Source organism: Schistocerca piceifrons, chromosome 3 (genome assembly GCF_021461385.2).
Source record: "Schistocerca piceifrons isolate TAMUIC-IGC-003096 chromosome 3, iqSchPice1.1, whole genome shotgun sequence".
Lineage (NCBI taxonomy): Eukaryota > Metazoa > Arthropoda > Insecta > Orthoptera > Acrididae > Schistocerca > Schistocerca piceifrons.
Window position 1 is genome coordinate 221,790,912 of NC_060140.1, and position 15,455 is coordinate 221,806,366.

At 46.0% G+C, this 15,455-nt stretch overlaps 1 protein-coding gene across 1 annotated transcript in view; it reads right to left on the minus strand.

Annotated features, from left to right (window-relative positions):
* The window catches only part of LOC124788184 (proton channel OtopLc-like), a 132,707-nt gene extending 122,531 nt beyond the window's left edge, over nucleotides 1-10,176 (minus strand). The window contains exons 1-2 of the mRNA XM_047255344.1: nucleotides 10,101-10,176; nucleotides 2,107-2,238 (exon numbers count right to left, since the gene is read on the minus strand). Of these exons, the coding sequence (XP_047111300.1) occupies nucleotides 2,107-2,189 (83 nt within the window). The 5' untranslated portion in view covers nucleotides 2,190-2,238; nucleotides 10,101-10,176. The remainder of the gene's footprint in view (nucleotides 1-2,106; nucleotides 2,239-10,100) is intronic.
* Between the last annotated feature and the right edge of the window lie 5,279 nt (nucleotides 10,177-15,455).

Genomic DNA, 15,455 nt, shown 5'->3' on the forward strand with positions numbered 1-15,455 from the left:
AGTTCAGGCCTACCTGCGCGACGTAAGCGCCGCGGCTTGTCTTTCTCGTGGGCCTCGCCAGCGAGTCCTGTGACGTCATCTGCGAACCCGCCGTCCCCCTCTGCCTGCAGACTCGACCCGGGAGTCCTCTGTGCAGCCCACTAGTCATCTGAGTCTGTTGTCGGACACAAATGCAATCGACTCGCTCAGAAAGGAGAGCGAGTATACTGTTTCTAAAATATAACTGGGAACTCGTGCGTTCCCGTTTTGAGATAAATTTGCTCCATTACACTGTGAATTACTAGTCATTTATTTCACACAATCATGATTTCACTTTATGGGTACTTTGAAGTGTAGTTTGAATGTCACAAGATGTTCGACCTGCCTAAATGACAGAAGCAAGTTGTGTACCAAAACAGCGCCTGATTGGTTAGCAGTGAATATTGTTCTGTTTATACATGTATTTATAGAAGAAAAAGTTTTTCGAAGACTGCTGTAAATTAGTTTTGATACTTTATTCAGAGAATGTCCAACAACTTCTTTGACATTTACACACTTACAAGGCGTTATCAAATCTGTAGCGACAGTACCAGAAAACATGAGATGAAGATGAAGTGTAATCTCTAAATGGGATTATTAAAATAAATTACATAAATTAATGACAAGCTACGCAACTCGCTCTTAGCCCGTAAAGCTTTTTTATCGCAGGGGTACATCAGTGCCGTTGCGCAGTGCCCAGTTTTGTTTGACGCGGCACGTATGTTTTTTGGTGGTGGAAATGGAATAAACAAGAACGTAACTGGTTTTTTCTTAGGATTGGACGAAATGTGTATGTTTTTCATCTGAAGCGCAGACTACAGCGTGGTTCTTAAACCAGATATCACTCCTCGTCTAAAGGAAGACGTTTGCAGTTCTGTACCTTGCCCCAAATACTTTTTGTCTCACACGATCCACAGAAAAAAAAAAACATAGCATCGCCATAAGACTATCTGATACCGACAATTGGACATTTCGCCTTGTAAAGTGTTACTTTACAGCAGCACGATTGTGTACTCATTTTCCGTACTAACAGTGAGTCACGACTAGTTTTGAATTGCTGCACGCTTCAACAAGAGAGAAAGAGTCTACTAGTATAACGTGACCGCAGCGCCACAGTTATCAAACTTTTCATACTTGCAGAACTACATCGAAGGAAGCCAGTTAGCACTGAAGTAAAAGCCGCTCCTTGATTTGTGAAGTATGCAACACACCATACTAGACTCGCGCTCGCTCCGTTTTTGATCTCTATTTGGCGGTTGTGGTGTGTGCGTACTGTAAGACCTTCAGTACACACACCATCAGATTACTTGACTTGTCGCTCTAACGAAGTAGGCTAGTGTCAGCAATATGTCTCGTGGTCTTATCGTGGCGTGTTTATCTTCTGCCGTTAGGTCAGACGATAGAAATGCCACTTGCACGCTTAGAGTAGCAGATTGACGGTGACCAACTTTAAACAGAACTTGATTAATTATCACACACATTTATTAAAATAATAACAAACACAAAAATTACTTAACTTGGTTCCGGATGCTAATTACAATTGACAATCTGAAGTTCCTTTAGTATTGGTACGTTCATCTTATTCTCACATACATCTCTGATACTTGACGAAAGTGTCTATACATTTATCTTCATGGCTATGCACAGGAATATAGTAACCTTAATAGGCGCAGACTGAAACTTCACTATAGACTGGTACAGACAAATGGAGAACTCGTACAGACTGGTACAGACTAATGCAGACGGGTGCAGATAAATGTAGACTGACTAATCGGAGATCTGTACACCCTTTATAATACCTCGCGCGTTCAGGTATCACTGCGCGAGTGTGATCCGCGAGGAAAAAAGGTTCTACATTAGCAGCAATCTCATTGGCTGCGTTACATGTTAATAACCGGATCGGCGGAAGCAGAATTTGGTGCGTCTCTATGGCAGCGCCATCTCGTAGTGCGGAGACGGACGAGCGCTGCGCCTGCGCTGTTGTGCTTAGCGGGGCGCGCTCTAGTGGGAAAGTTGTGTACGCGCTGACTACGCGGAACTATGTACACAACAGCGGTGATGCTTGCAGAGGCTAGGCGCAGTACTCACACGCGCAGGCGGTTGATCTCTTTGTTGGCGGCGCGCTGGGCGGGCCTCTGTATGAAGGGCAGAGACTGCGACCGTCCGTGCATGGACTGGTAGAGGGCCGCCTTCACCAGCGACGACGTCGACCCGGAGCGCCTGCAACACAGCCGCCCGACAGTGTGTACCTAAACGTCAACCAGTTTGTGCACGATACGAGAATGATCGTGACAACAGAAATGTTCTCTAAAAAATTAGTGACTGTAAAGGTGAAAAAAAATGCTTTTTGTTATGGATATAGACATTACAGAGCTTCACTTATTTTATTTGTTGATCTTTCATTCTTTGCCAGTAATTTTGAGGTACAGCCCCACTCTCGAGCGGTCTTTACCACCATTGGCCGAGTTATCAAGATGGAATCCATCACCACCAATGGTCACACTGAAAGTCCAAGCTTGACCAGTGGTGATGCTAGCCTCACAGCTTGGCCAATGGCTAGAATGATTGCTTGAGAAGGGTCTGTATCCCAAAAGTAGTCGAAAAGGACGAAGCATCAATAGATCAAATAATAATTGTTTAACAGAAATAAATTTTTAGTATTCTACGTTTTTAAATACCCCTAAAACTTTTTAAGCATTTTCTCCTAGCCTGATTCAGCTTCCTAGTCCCTTACAGATAGTCATCAATTGCGAATCCTTAACAGCTTAAAAATACTTCTAATGTTTAAAATTCTTGTGGAGTGTTTGTAATAGATAATAATAACGAGGTGAACTATTAGTTGGTAAGTAGTGTGATAGTAGGTGAGATATACATTCGTCTATTATGTATTGCATACAGACCACGTTTTCCTTTCAAATCTTACAACTATTTTCATAGCGATTAAAAATTCAAAATCACAGATTTTCTGGACTAGGAGTTCAGAAATCTGTTTGCGACGAGACGAACATATTTTATACTACTTAACCCGAATTAGAAACGTGAAATATTAAAAATTCATTTCTATTTAAATAATTATTTTCTGCATTTTAGTCTTATTTGGGGCAACGGCCTTGCCGCAGTGGCTTGACCGGTTCCCGTGAAATCACTGAAGGTAAGCGCTGCCGGGCGTGGTCGGCACTTGGATGGGTGACCATCCAGGCCGCCATGCGCTGTTGCCATTTTTGGGGGTGCACTCAGACTCGTGATGCCAATTGAGGAGCTACTCGACCGAATAGTAGCGACTTCGGTCAAGACTACCATCATTATGACCGGGAGAGCGGTGTGCTGACCCCACGCCCCTCCTATTCGGATCCTCCACTGAGGATGACACGGCGGTCGGATGGTCCCGGTAGGCCACTCGTGGCCTGAAGACGGAGTGCTTTATTTTAGTCTTATTTGTTTGAAGTTTTTAAATCTATTTGAAATATTTTGATGAGGTTACAACAGAGAAATGCGACAAATTTCAATTTTTTTTTGGTGACACTAGGGTATAACAGTACATTCTGAGTATTTACAGTGTTGATGACTCATATGTCATGCTTATCGGCGATCAGATGGCGCAAAGGAGGCTTGTCTGCGCATCCTCTGTTTTGTATCTGCAGGCAGTAACTGTGCTGAGTTTCGGGTGAACAGTGTTCGCAATAATCAGTCTAGAGTACAACCATGCCTCACGACAAGTATACACAACTGTTGACAGCTTCAGTCATTAGAACGGGTTCACACTGTGGGCGTGGGGGCAGCTCGACGGGCGTATCGACGGATTGCTGTACGTGATGGGCAGAATGTATCAGTGGCGTATCACTCCTTTCAACAGTCCTCTGCGAAACATTCCCACACACGTAGACCAGATCCTAGACGTCTGCGTAGTACAGACGTACGTCAAGATCGACGCCAACTTCTGGCAGTGTTGGCCGACCAAACAGCATCCAGCCACCTATTGTGTCATCAAGGACCATAGGGAACCGTTATTACTGACACTCTGGCGCTCTGTTGTTGCCAGTTATCTCAGTCATGCTAGCCACTCACATACTAGCTAGGAAAAAAATTCTATACTGTAAATATCGTTCTCGGACGAGACGTCAGATGTCATTGTGAACTTCCACAATGTTTCGTCGGCAATCCGATCGAATCTTCAGGTGTGACGAACACGCTGCTCATACCGTGACCGAAACCTCCTGTTTATAACAATCAGAAAAGAAAATGCACAGACGTGAACACGACAAATTTCGGTGATCAATAGAGCAGATATGGAGATCGGTAGCGAGAAAAACAGCTAAGCCAACTGTCGGATAGTGAAGGCACGCGCATAGGCTGTCAATCATACTGTGCGCTGCCGTCGCCGCCCCAGCGCCCTCTGTCGGGAGCTGCCTGCCGAAATACGTGTCCGACCGAGCTGGCGTGCGCCCGTCCTCGCCGTTGTCAATCATATATCTGTGACGCCACCGCAGCGTCATCTCTCGTACGACCAACAGTTATTTTTTGTGTTCACTTTGATTTTAACATGCCCACCGCTGGATCCTATGCCGTGCTGAGATGGCATCCTGTGTCCCTGTTAAGTAAATTAGTCAGCTGCGAATTTCCACTGCTTCTTTGGTAATGCTGTCCCACTACAAAGAAGTGGACGACAGAATTTCGGTGTTTTTGTATTCCATACAATGGACTGCACGGAGGCAATGTTCGGCCACTGCAGATTTCTCTGCCTGGTCGTCGATGGTCGGCATATGTGTCCTGCACAGTGTGACAAGGCTGTTCATTGTATGAAGTACGGCAGGTACAGATAATCTTATAAACAGCAGATCTTCTCAACCAAGATCATCCTTGACCGATCCTAAAAGAGCTCTGAGCTTCGTGGGCGGACGAAACACGCATTTAACTTTATGTTTCTCCAATAATCTTCCTATTTTCGAAGAAACAACGCCGACGTATGACAAAACGACCGTTCCTCTTTGTTCATCCCTGTCTTCCAGCTCCTCACTTTCTCTCGTTCAGAATATCCATTCTCCAAAAATACGGTACGCATATGGCATAGCTCTTCAGACAAGCCGTCAGAATCTGATATGAATCGAGCTCTGTGGACCAACGCCCTAAGCACGCCAATTCGTTGTGCAGGATTGTGACGGTTGGTGGCCTGTAGGTATAAGTCCATGTGTGTAGGTTTACGGTACACAGTGTGTCTCAAGCTGCCATCCTCTTTTCTCCACACCTACACATCCAGGAACGGTAGTTCGCCGTTTTTGTCCATCTCCATCGTGAACTTGATGCTTGAATGAAGATAATCTAGGTGGTGCAAAAATGAATCCAGTGACACAGCTCCGTGGGGCCAAAATCACGTAGGTTTCAACTCCGCTGAATTGATAAATTCATCGCTTCAGAGACCGTTTAATGCAAGAAGAAAAGTTAGACCTTCACGAACAAATCTCTGTCGCGGCAGTTTCAGTCTTGAAGTTTTTGTCCGTATTTTGGAATGATTCGGTAAACTCATTACACTAGACAGCACTTGCCTTCTGTGAAACTGAAATTCTTACATTGTTCTTCAAGTTCCAGGATATTTCACCTGTCTCATATATCATGCACATGAAGTGGCATAGTTTTGACGTTGCTGGCTCCCCAAATGGCCTCAATGTTTCTGAGGGAATGTCGTCTATTTCAGGGGTTTCATTTTGACTTACATGGTTCAGTGCTCTCTCTCAAACTCTTCTCGCAGTGTCATGTCTCCCACCTCATTTTTTCATTTACTTCCTGTTCGGTTTCTTTTGTATAGCCCTCCTCGATATTCCTTCTATCTTTCAGTTTTCCCTTCTTTGCTTTGTACTGGCTGGCTATCTGACTTCTATTCATACATCTACTTGTCTTTCCTCCAAAGATATCTTTAATTTTCCCATAAGGAGCATCGATTTTTCCCCTATTCGTGAGTACACTTGTCCTCTAGGCTAACTGCTTAACCATCTTGCACTTCCTGTCCGAACTATCCTTCAGATGTCTCCATTACACTTCACCTGCTTCATTTGCTGCATGTCTATACTTTCTCCTTATGTCAGTTAAATTAGATACACCGTGTGTTACTTCAGTTTTTGTACAGTGTCTTTTCCTCTTACCTGTTTGATCTTATGCTATGTTCACTATTTCATATCTCAAGTATACCTATCACTCTTCTATCGTATTCCTTTACCCTGTTCCACTCTATCGTTGCTTAATGCTCTCTATTAGACTCTGAAGAACCTCTGCTTTTTTCTGTTTCAATTTATTCAGGGCCCATTCCTTAATTTTCTACCTTTCTGCAATTTACTCAGGTTTCCTCTCCACTTTGTAACCAATAAATTACGGTCAAAATGCAAAATATGGCCAAACGGCGATTGTGGAACTGGCTCCTCGTACCTGCTGCCTTGTCTACGATCCTGCGTTGTCATTGCTGCCTGTTAGGTGTTTAGTAACACTCGCAACCACCATCACCCTACTGTCCGAGCCTCATTCAATAACTAATGTCACATTCCTTTTCTGAAAACTGGTTGGTTTTATTCGGGATTAGTACACTATATTACTCCCACTCTTTTGGCTACAAAGCCTATGTTTCAACACAGTCTCCGGCCTTACACCACCTTACTGGAAGTACCTGCATACCCACATGGTACCACTCTACTGGTTGACGTCGGAGCCAATGTCTTGCTGCATCAGTAACCTCCCCATCATGCACGCACTGCTTCCTGCGGAGCGCAGCCTTCAGATAGAAGTCGGTAGATGCGAGATCCGGACTGCAGGCTAGTTTTATGAGCTCTTCTCAGGTGCTCAGACTCGCGTGAGGCCCTGCATTGTCATGGTTAAGGAGAATTTCGTTTGCACTTTTATGGTGATGAAAACGCTCAATCGTTTCTTCAATATCCTGAGGCTAGCACATTACACTTCAGAGCTGATCGTTCCATCATGAGGGACGACATCAAACGGGATAACCCCTTCAGAGTCCCGAAGACCGTCGCCGTTAGCTTACCAGCTGAGCATGCGCCTTCGAACTTTTGCTTCGGAGGGGAAGTGGTGTGGAGCCACCCTTTGCGTTGCTGTTTTGTTTCCGGTTCGAAGTGATGAACACATGTTTAATCCCCTGTGAAGATGTCCGACAAAAAATCGTCGCGATCAGCTTCGCAGGCGTAAGAAATTCTGCGCAGATGGTTTTAGTTGCTCTTTACGGTCCTCTGTTAAGTGTCGAGGAACGCAGCGGGCACACATCTTTGAGTGCCCCGAATGGTGGTCGACAGACACGTCCAGCTCAGCATTTTTAATTAATTAATTTATTCTTCACGATTACAGCCCGTTATCTGAAAAGCTAAAATAGGCCATACAGATCACATTTCGTTGGATAATAATAAATTTATACATTAACTATTTATTTCTGATTTTTTAATATAACAGCAACAACAACAACTACTACTACTGCAAAGTCTCAATAAAGCCATTAACTAGACATCCAGCTACCAGTACTACTGTGAGTACTATAGAATCTGATCGGTGTTCTTTTATTTATTTTGGTGTATTTAGCCTGTATATGGTTGTTCCCGCTACTGGATCTGTCCTCATACTACCCTGGTTAGCAGCCGTTGTCTCCTTGGACTTTGGACAGCACGTCAGCCACGTTTCCATTATTAGAAGCAATTCCACCAATCACTGTTACATCTGAGTGTCCACCCTTCCATGATCACTGGCATCAACGCAATGTAGATTCTTGAGAAGCTATTTCATTCCGTGGTCGCCGACCTGTCTTTATGCATGTGGATAGTATTCGCCTAGCCGGGATGGCAGCATGCAGATGTGCTGTAGAGTGCCTCTTGAATTCTTCCTCGGCCGTCCTGGATACTGCAGCTGCAGTAACGTCCAAGATGCGGCAGACTGACTCGGTCCTTATTTCTGTTTTGGGATCCAACAACTTTAATGCCCGACAGCCATTACCTGCCGAATCTTCGTTCAGCGCGCAGTTCCACAGTGCGTATTCTGGTGTGCCCATACTGTCGCTGGCGCAATTATCATTCATCTGCCTTCTCATTTTGTACAGATACGTAGCGTAAGGGCCATGGCCAGTCAGGAAATGTATCGATCCCCACTACGGGTTAAGAAATACCACTTTTTGTCTCTCCCTGATGTTTAGGGATAAATTCCAGTTGAGCAGCGAGATGTTTGATATTTATCCTTCGATCACCTCGAACGAGAGTGTCAGCACTTTCCAACATTGCAGGAGTCACGATTGTGTGCTGCCAGCCGGTGCGCGGAAGGTCGGACAGGTTTTGCGAGATCTCGTTGCGATGATGACAGACCTCTCGCTCAACGGCGTTTGTTCATTACCAGTTCTCTGTAGACGTTCTCTAAGCGCGTGTAGATATCTGCCATGATATGATTTTTCGGCAAAAGAAACTCATTGACAGTTCTCTGCTATTTTGAAGGCTACGTATAGCTCTGCGACCAATCGGATTTTCATGAAACCATAGAGGCTGAAGCGGAAATACACTACTGGACATTAAAATTGCTACACCACGAAGATGGCGTGCTACAGATGCGAAATTTACCTGACAGGAAGAAGATGCTGTGATAGGCATTTTCAGAGCATTCACACAAATTTCGCACCGGTGGCGACACCTACAACGTGCTGGTATGAGGAAAGATTCCAATCGATTTCTCATACACAAACAGCAGTTGACCGGCGTTGCGTGGTGAAACGTTCTTGTGATGCCTCGTGTAAGGAGGTGAAATGCGTACCATCACACTTCCGACTTTGATAAAGATCGCATTGTAGCCTATCGCGATCGCGGTTAATCATATCGCGATGTTGTTGCTCGCGTTGGTCGAAACCCAATGACTGTTAGCAGTATATGGAATCGGTGGGTTCAGGAAGGTAATACGGAACGCCGTGCTGGATCACAACGGCATCGTATCACTAGCAGTCGAGATGACAGGCATCTTATTCACATGGCTGTAACGGATGGTGCAGCCACGTCTCGATCCCTGAGTCCACTAATGCGGACGTTTGCAAGACAACAATCATCTGCACGAACAGTTCGACTACGTTTGCAGCAGCGGGTCTATCAGCTCGGAGACCATGGCTGCGGTTACCTTTGACGCTGCATCACAGACGGGAGCGCCTGCGATGGTGTACTCAACGACGAACCTGGGTGCACGAATGGCCAAACGTCATTTTTTCGGATAAATACAGGTCCTGTTTACAGCAACATGATGGTCGTATCCATGTTTGGCGACTTCGCGGTGAACGCATATTAGAAGCGTGTATTCGTCATCGCCATACTGGCGTATCACCCGGCGTGATTTTATGTTGTACCGTTGGTTACACGTCTCGGTCACCTCTTGTTCGCATTGACGGCACTTTGAACAGTGGACGTGACATTTCAGATGTGTTGCGACCCGTGGCTCTACCCTTCATTCGATCCCTGCGAAACCCTACATTTCAGCATGATAATGCACGACCGCATGTTGCAGGTCCTGTACGGGCCTTTCTGGATACAGAATATGTTCGACTGCTGCCCTGGCCAGTACATTCTCCAGATCTGTCACCAACTGAAAACGTCTGGTCAATGGTGGCCGAGCAACTGGCTCGTCACAATACGCCAGTCACTACTGTTGATGAACTGTGGTATCGTGTTGAAGCTGCATGGGCAGCTGTACCTGTACACCCCACCCAAGGTCTGTTTGACTCAATGCCCAGGCGTATCAAGGCCGTTATTACTGCCAGAGGTGGTTGTTCCGGGTACTGATTTCTCAGGATGTATGCACCCAAATTGCGTGAAAATCAGATGTCAGTTCTAGTATAATATATTTGTCCAATGAATACCCGTTTATCATCTGCATTTCTTCTTGGTGTACTAATTTTAATGGCCAGTAGTGTATTGCACGATGACCGGTAACAAAGTCGGCTTGATTTCAAGCGAAACTGGCTGAGAAAAAAGTGTGTTGCATTACATATTTAACGTTGCTGGTAGTTTACGTGAGACTAAAGGTGGTCAGCCAGTGGGAGGCGCGGTGTGCTGTAGTGTGGGCGCGGTGTCACTCACTGCGGTCCTATGGCGAAGTGCGCCCGGCGGCGGCTCGGGCTGCGCGGTGAGGCTGTGAGGCGCTTGTCGGACGGCACGAGCGCCATCTCGGACAGGCGCGCGCCGCTGCCGCCCGCTGAGCCGCTGCCGCTGCCGCTGCGGCCGCGCAGCCGGGACGCCGCGTCCGCGGCCGTCGCCCCCTCCAGCCCTTCTTCTTCCTCCTCCTCCTCCTCCTCCTCCTCCTCTTCTTCCTCCTCCTCCTCTTCCTCGCGGAAGCTGTGCTGCTGGTCGCCGCATATCGGGCAACCGGGCCTCAGACACCGCCTGCAACAAACGGCGCCGCCCGATAAATCAACCGCCAGCAGGCAGCCCTTTCGCTGCTACGGCGTCGCGACCATTTTTAGCGTTAAGCCGTCGGCACACGCACCGTGCTGTCGAACGTTAACGTTGAGCGTGCCAGGTTCAACGTGCTGCTGAACGCTCAGGAACGATGCGACGTGCATACGGTACGTGGGCCCCAACGTGGTATACGCGAACGCAACGCACTCCAGCGGCAGTTGCGGGATGTTTCTAGTTCGTAAATCACACTGTTTACCCATCGGGCGCGCGTGTAATTCCCACTTTTTTTTTTTAGTATGTAGTGTCGACTGAAGAGATAATCCTTGATGACTTATGCTTCTAGAATGGGATGTAAGGGTAAAAGGAAAACACTTTATTTATTACACATTCAGTTAGGCTTGGGCAGGCAATGGGTCCTTTAGCCTGCTGGCCTTGGTGATGTCTGTCTCCTGTGGAGGGTGAAATGTGTCAAGGCTGTTATGTGTGACTGCTTGCTTCCTCGTGTTATGACAGATTGCCTATGGGGGATGAAACGTTATTGACTTCGGTACTCGATACTTGTGCCATCTTGCAGGGTTGACCGTTCCTACCGATTCTAATTGTCGAACTTCGTCCCTAAGGGCTTCGATCTTGTCGAAAACTTGTAGAGCCTTGTCATGGACCTTCTCTTGTATAGTGGTCTCGTGGAGTGCGGCGCGGATGTCGACGTTTCTTGTCCACCATGGAGCTCCTGTGATCCATCGATAGCAAATGTTTTGCAGCGCTTGGAGATTCCCACGTTAGCTCTATTAAAACGCACATTTCCTCCATCGTCCACGAAAAGGAAAGTACTACGTCCAATCAATAACGACACGGGCTTATAAAAGTGCCATTACAAATAGTGCGGTACAAATTTGGAATACTTCTCCGCATAAGATAAACATTATTTCATCGTTCCTACATTTTAGTAAAACCCCAAGGTCAGTCTTACTTGATTGTTCCTTCCCAGTAGCAGAATCTTTGCAACATGTGAATTACGAAGGGTAAAAGAAAAATAAGCAAAATATCTTTATACAAGTAGCGCAAGCTGTCCAGTGGATTAAGTCACAGTTACCAAAACAAACGGTTCAAATGGCTCTGAGCACTATGAGACTTAACTGAGGTCATCAGTCGCCTAGAACTTAGAACTAATTAAATCTAACTAACCTAAGGACATCACACACATCGATGCCCGAGGCAGGATTCGAACCTGCGACCGTAGCGGTCGCTCGGCTCCAGACTGTAGCGCCTAGAACCGCACGACCACTCCGGCCGGCACAGTCACCCCTTAAAAAAAATAAAAAAAAAAAAAAAAAAAACTCGGAAGTGTCATGACGCGAACCACCGCCCCAATAAATAACTTAACTCAGGACAGTGACGCTACGCATTACACCGAACCAGCAACAAATCCGGTGTATCTAATCATAGTATATTAACCCTTGCTGAAACCCTTAATCGTAGATATGTTACTAATTGCAATATAATTATAACAAACTGTACCAAGAACAATGCGTTTTGGATTGATCTTCAGTGTGTCGCTGCCTTCAAATAGCCTACTCTCATAATGCGCAAGTTACAATAATTCTTTTGCCACGAATATGATTTTTCTCATTATTGTATTGGAACGAATCACATAGTTAACAACGGGTTTTCCAGTGTGACTTTTCAGGGTTTTCCAGTGATTCTCAATTTGCTGGTGATCGGAAACGGCATATACACATATAGACATGAAATATATTCCTATATGGCGCCTCACAACTCTATACTGAAGAGTGACGGCGTGCGTGTGACGTAGGTGACGTTGTGCCATCTCATTGGTCAACGCTCAAACACACGCTCAGAATATCTGACATGCCAGATATTGCTCTGCACATTCGGAAAGACTCCCGAACGTGCTATTCCACGCTATGACGTCAGAAACTGTGCATGCTCAACGTTCGGATGTGCCGACGGCTTTAGGCTCTTTTGTAGAAACTTGCATCTCGGGCCCAACGTCTTTCGCAGTTTTAGATCTCTGTCATTAAGAAAGTTGAGTCTGCGAAGCATCATTTTTAGTGAAAGTACGCACTAGTCTGGGGCTATTCGAAAATCCTGTTGAAGCATTTAGTTTATCATTTACCAATTAAACTTTGACTATATAAGACGTCATAACACGGAAACTAATTACGAGTACCAAACTTGGTGGCACTAATGTCCAGAGTATGAGATGTATGATTTCCATGCATCGCAGCGCAACAGCCGTTCGGGATTAGCCGAGCGGTCTTGGGCGTTGCAGTGCGCTGTACGGCTGGTCCCGGCGGCGGTTCGAGTCCTCCCTCGGGCACGGGTGTGTGTGTTTGTCCTTAGGATAATTTAGGTTAATTAGTGTGTAAGCTTAGGGACTGATGACCTTAGCAGTTAAGTCCCATAGGATTTCACACACATTTGAACATTTTTGAACAGCGCCAACATACAGTTCCAACTACGGCCACCAAGTCCCGTGTTCAGTCATCGGGATTCATAGTCTCGCACATCTGACCAGTCACAGTACACTTCCAGAATGAGATTTTCACTCTGCAGCGGAGTGTGCGCTGATATGAAACTTCCTGGCTGATTAAAACTGTGTGCCGGACCGAGACTCGAACTTGGGACCTTTGCCTTTCGGGGGCAAGTGCTCTACCAACTCAGCTACCCAAGCGCGACTCACGATCCCTCCTCACAGCTTTACTTCTGCCAGTACCTCGTCGTTTCATATCAGCGCACACTCCGCTGCAGAGTGAAAATCTCATTCTGGAAACATCCCCTAGGCTGTGGCTAAGCCATGTCTCCGTAATATCCTTTCTTTCAGGAGTGCTAGTTCTGCAAGGTTCGCAGGAGAGCTTCTGTACAATTTGGAAGGTAGGAGACGAAGTACAGGCAGAAGTGAAGCTGTGAGGACGGGTCGTGAGTCGTGCTTGGGTAGCTCAGATGGTAGAACACTTGCCCGCGGAAGGCAAAGGTCCCGAATTCGAGTCTCGGTCCGGCACACAGTTTTAATCAGCCAGTAACTTTCATACAGTGCACTTCTTGAAGTGTCAACATGAGACAGGGCAAAAGGAGCAGGGCATTATTGGTGGAGCTCTTTTATCGAAACAACAGCTACACTTCCAGAATATCGCCGGCTGTAAGGATTACGGAAGGATCCTCTTTCTCGACCAATATCTTCGAACCATTCTTCAAATGGTATTCGTACAAGATCCGTATTGTACAGCAGCTTGCACTACAGGACGCACAACGACATGTTGACTTCTCTCTACACTTTCTAGCAAGAATTGACGAGGGCTGGCCCTGGACCATCCTATGGAGAGACGAATCACATTTTTCTCTGTGAGGTGAGTTGAACACACAGAATTGCCGAGCGTGGGGATCTTCACCTCCGGCCACTGTGTATGAAGTTCTTCTGTTGGGTGAACGTGTCACTGTATGGTGTGGCTTCACGACTACGTTCATCATTGGGCCATTCCTTTTTGAACAGGTTGGTGCTCAAGAACCAAAGATGTGCAGTGTGACTGGCCAGCGTTACTGAGATATCATTCGCCAGCTTGTCATACCCATCCTACGTGACAGAGAACTCAACAGTTTCAGTGCAAGATGGATCCTCACCGTGCATCGCTTGTGAAGTTCAACTTCTCCGAAATACATCTGGAAACGATCGAATTATCAGTCGATCGTTTCCAAACGCATGGCCGATACGACCAGCTGAAGGACAGGATTTACCAAGGGAACATCCACACATGTGCTGCTTTGAAGCGCAGCATACCAAGAGAGGTTGCTAGAATACCTACGGACATGCTTCGTTGTGCTATGCAGAATGCAATCCTGCGCTTTCAGACACTTCTGGACAGTGATGCCCTTTTGTAGCACTAGTGGTACCAGGATGGAATGTTATGATGTACCGTAGTATCACATTAAAAGTGTTTCAATTTAATTGATTCTGCATTATTTCTCTTCCCCGCGTCCTACACATTACGAGGAAACGGCACCACCGGCGCGTATCGAGGTCATGTTTAGTTAGTAGCATCTTTGGAAAGAACGCACAACAAGTTTCAGCCATATTGGTCAATTTCTTTGTGTTTGGCATTCGTGTGAATCAAGGAAGTCGAGTGATTGTCATCAAATGGACGAAAAAGGATTTCGTGTGGTGATTAAACATTACTTTATGAAAAGCAACTCGCCCCAGGAGACTAAAGAGAAGCTTGATAAACATTGCAGTGACTCTGCACCTTCGATTAGAACAGTTTATAAGTGATTTAAAAATTTTAGGAGTGGCCATATGGGCACAAGTGATGCTGAACGTTCTGGATGCGCTGTGGAGGTTACGACTCCAGAAATCATTGATAAAATCCATGATATGGTGATGGATGACAGAAGAGTTAAGGTGCGTGACATGGCTAGTGCTGTGGGCATTTCGAGTGAACGGGTACATAATATTTTGCATAAACATTTGGACATGAGATAGCTACCCGCAAGATGGGTTCCGCGATTGCCCACGCTTGACCAAAAACGGGATCGTGTGAAGTGTTGCAAGTATGGTTTGCAGCTGTTCAGGCAGAATCTGCAGGACTTCAAGCGTCGTTTCGTCACTGTGGATGAAACATGGATACGTTACTATACTCCTGAGACCAAACAACAATCTAAACAATGGGTTACCAAGGGAGAATCTGCACCAAAAAAGGCGAATACCATTCCTTCGGCCGGAAAGGTTATGGCGACTGTCTTTTGGGATTCCCAAGGGATAATCCTCATCGACTATCTCGGAAAGGGTAAAACTATTACAGTTGCATACTATTCATCGTTATTGGACCGTTTTAAAACCGAGCTGCAAGAAAAACGCCGGCCATTGTACCTCAAAAAAGTCCTTTTCCATCACGACAATGCACCAGCACACACCTCAGCAGTTGTGGTCGCAAAATTATAATGGAAATAGGATTCCAGCTAGTTTCACATCCCTCCCTATTTTCCAGACTTGGCTCTCTCGGACTACTATTTGTTCCCCAATTT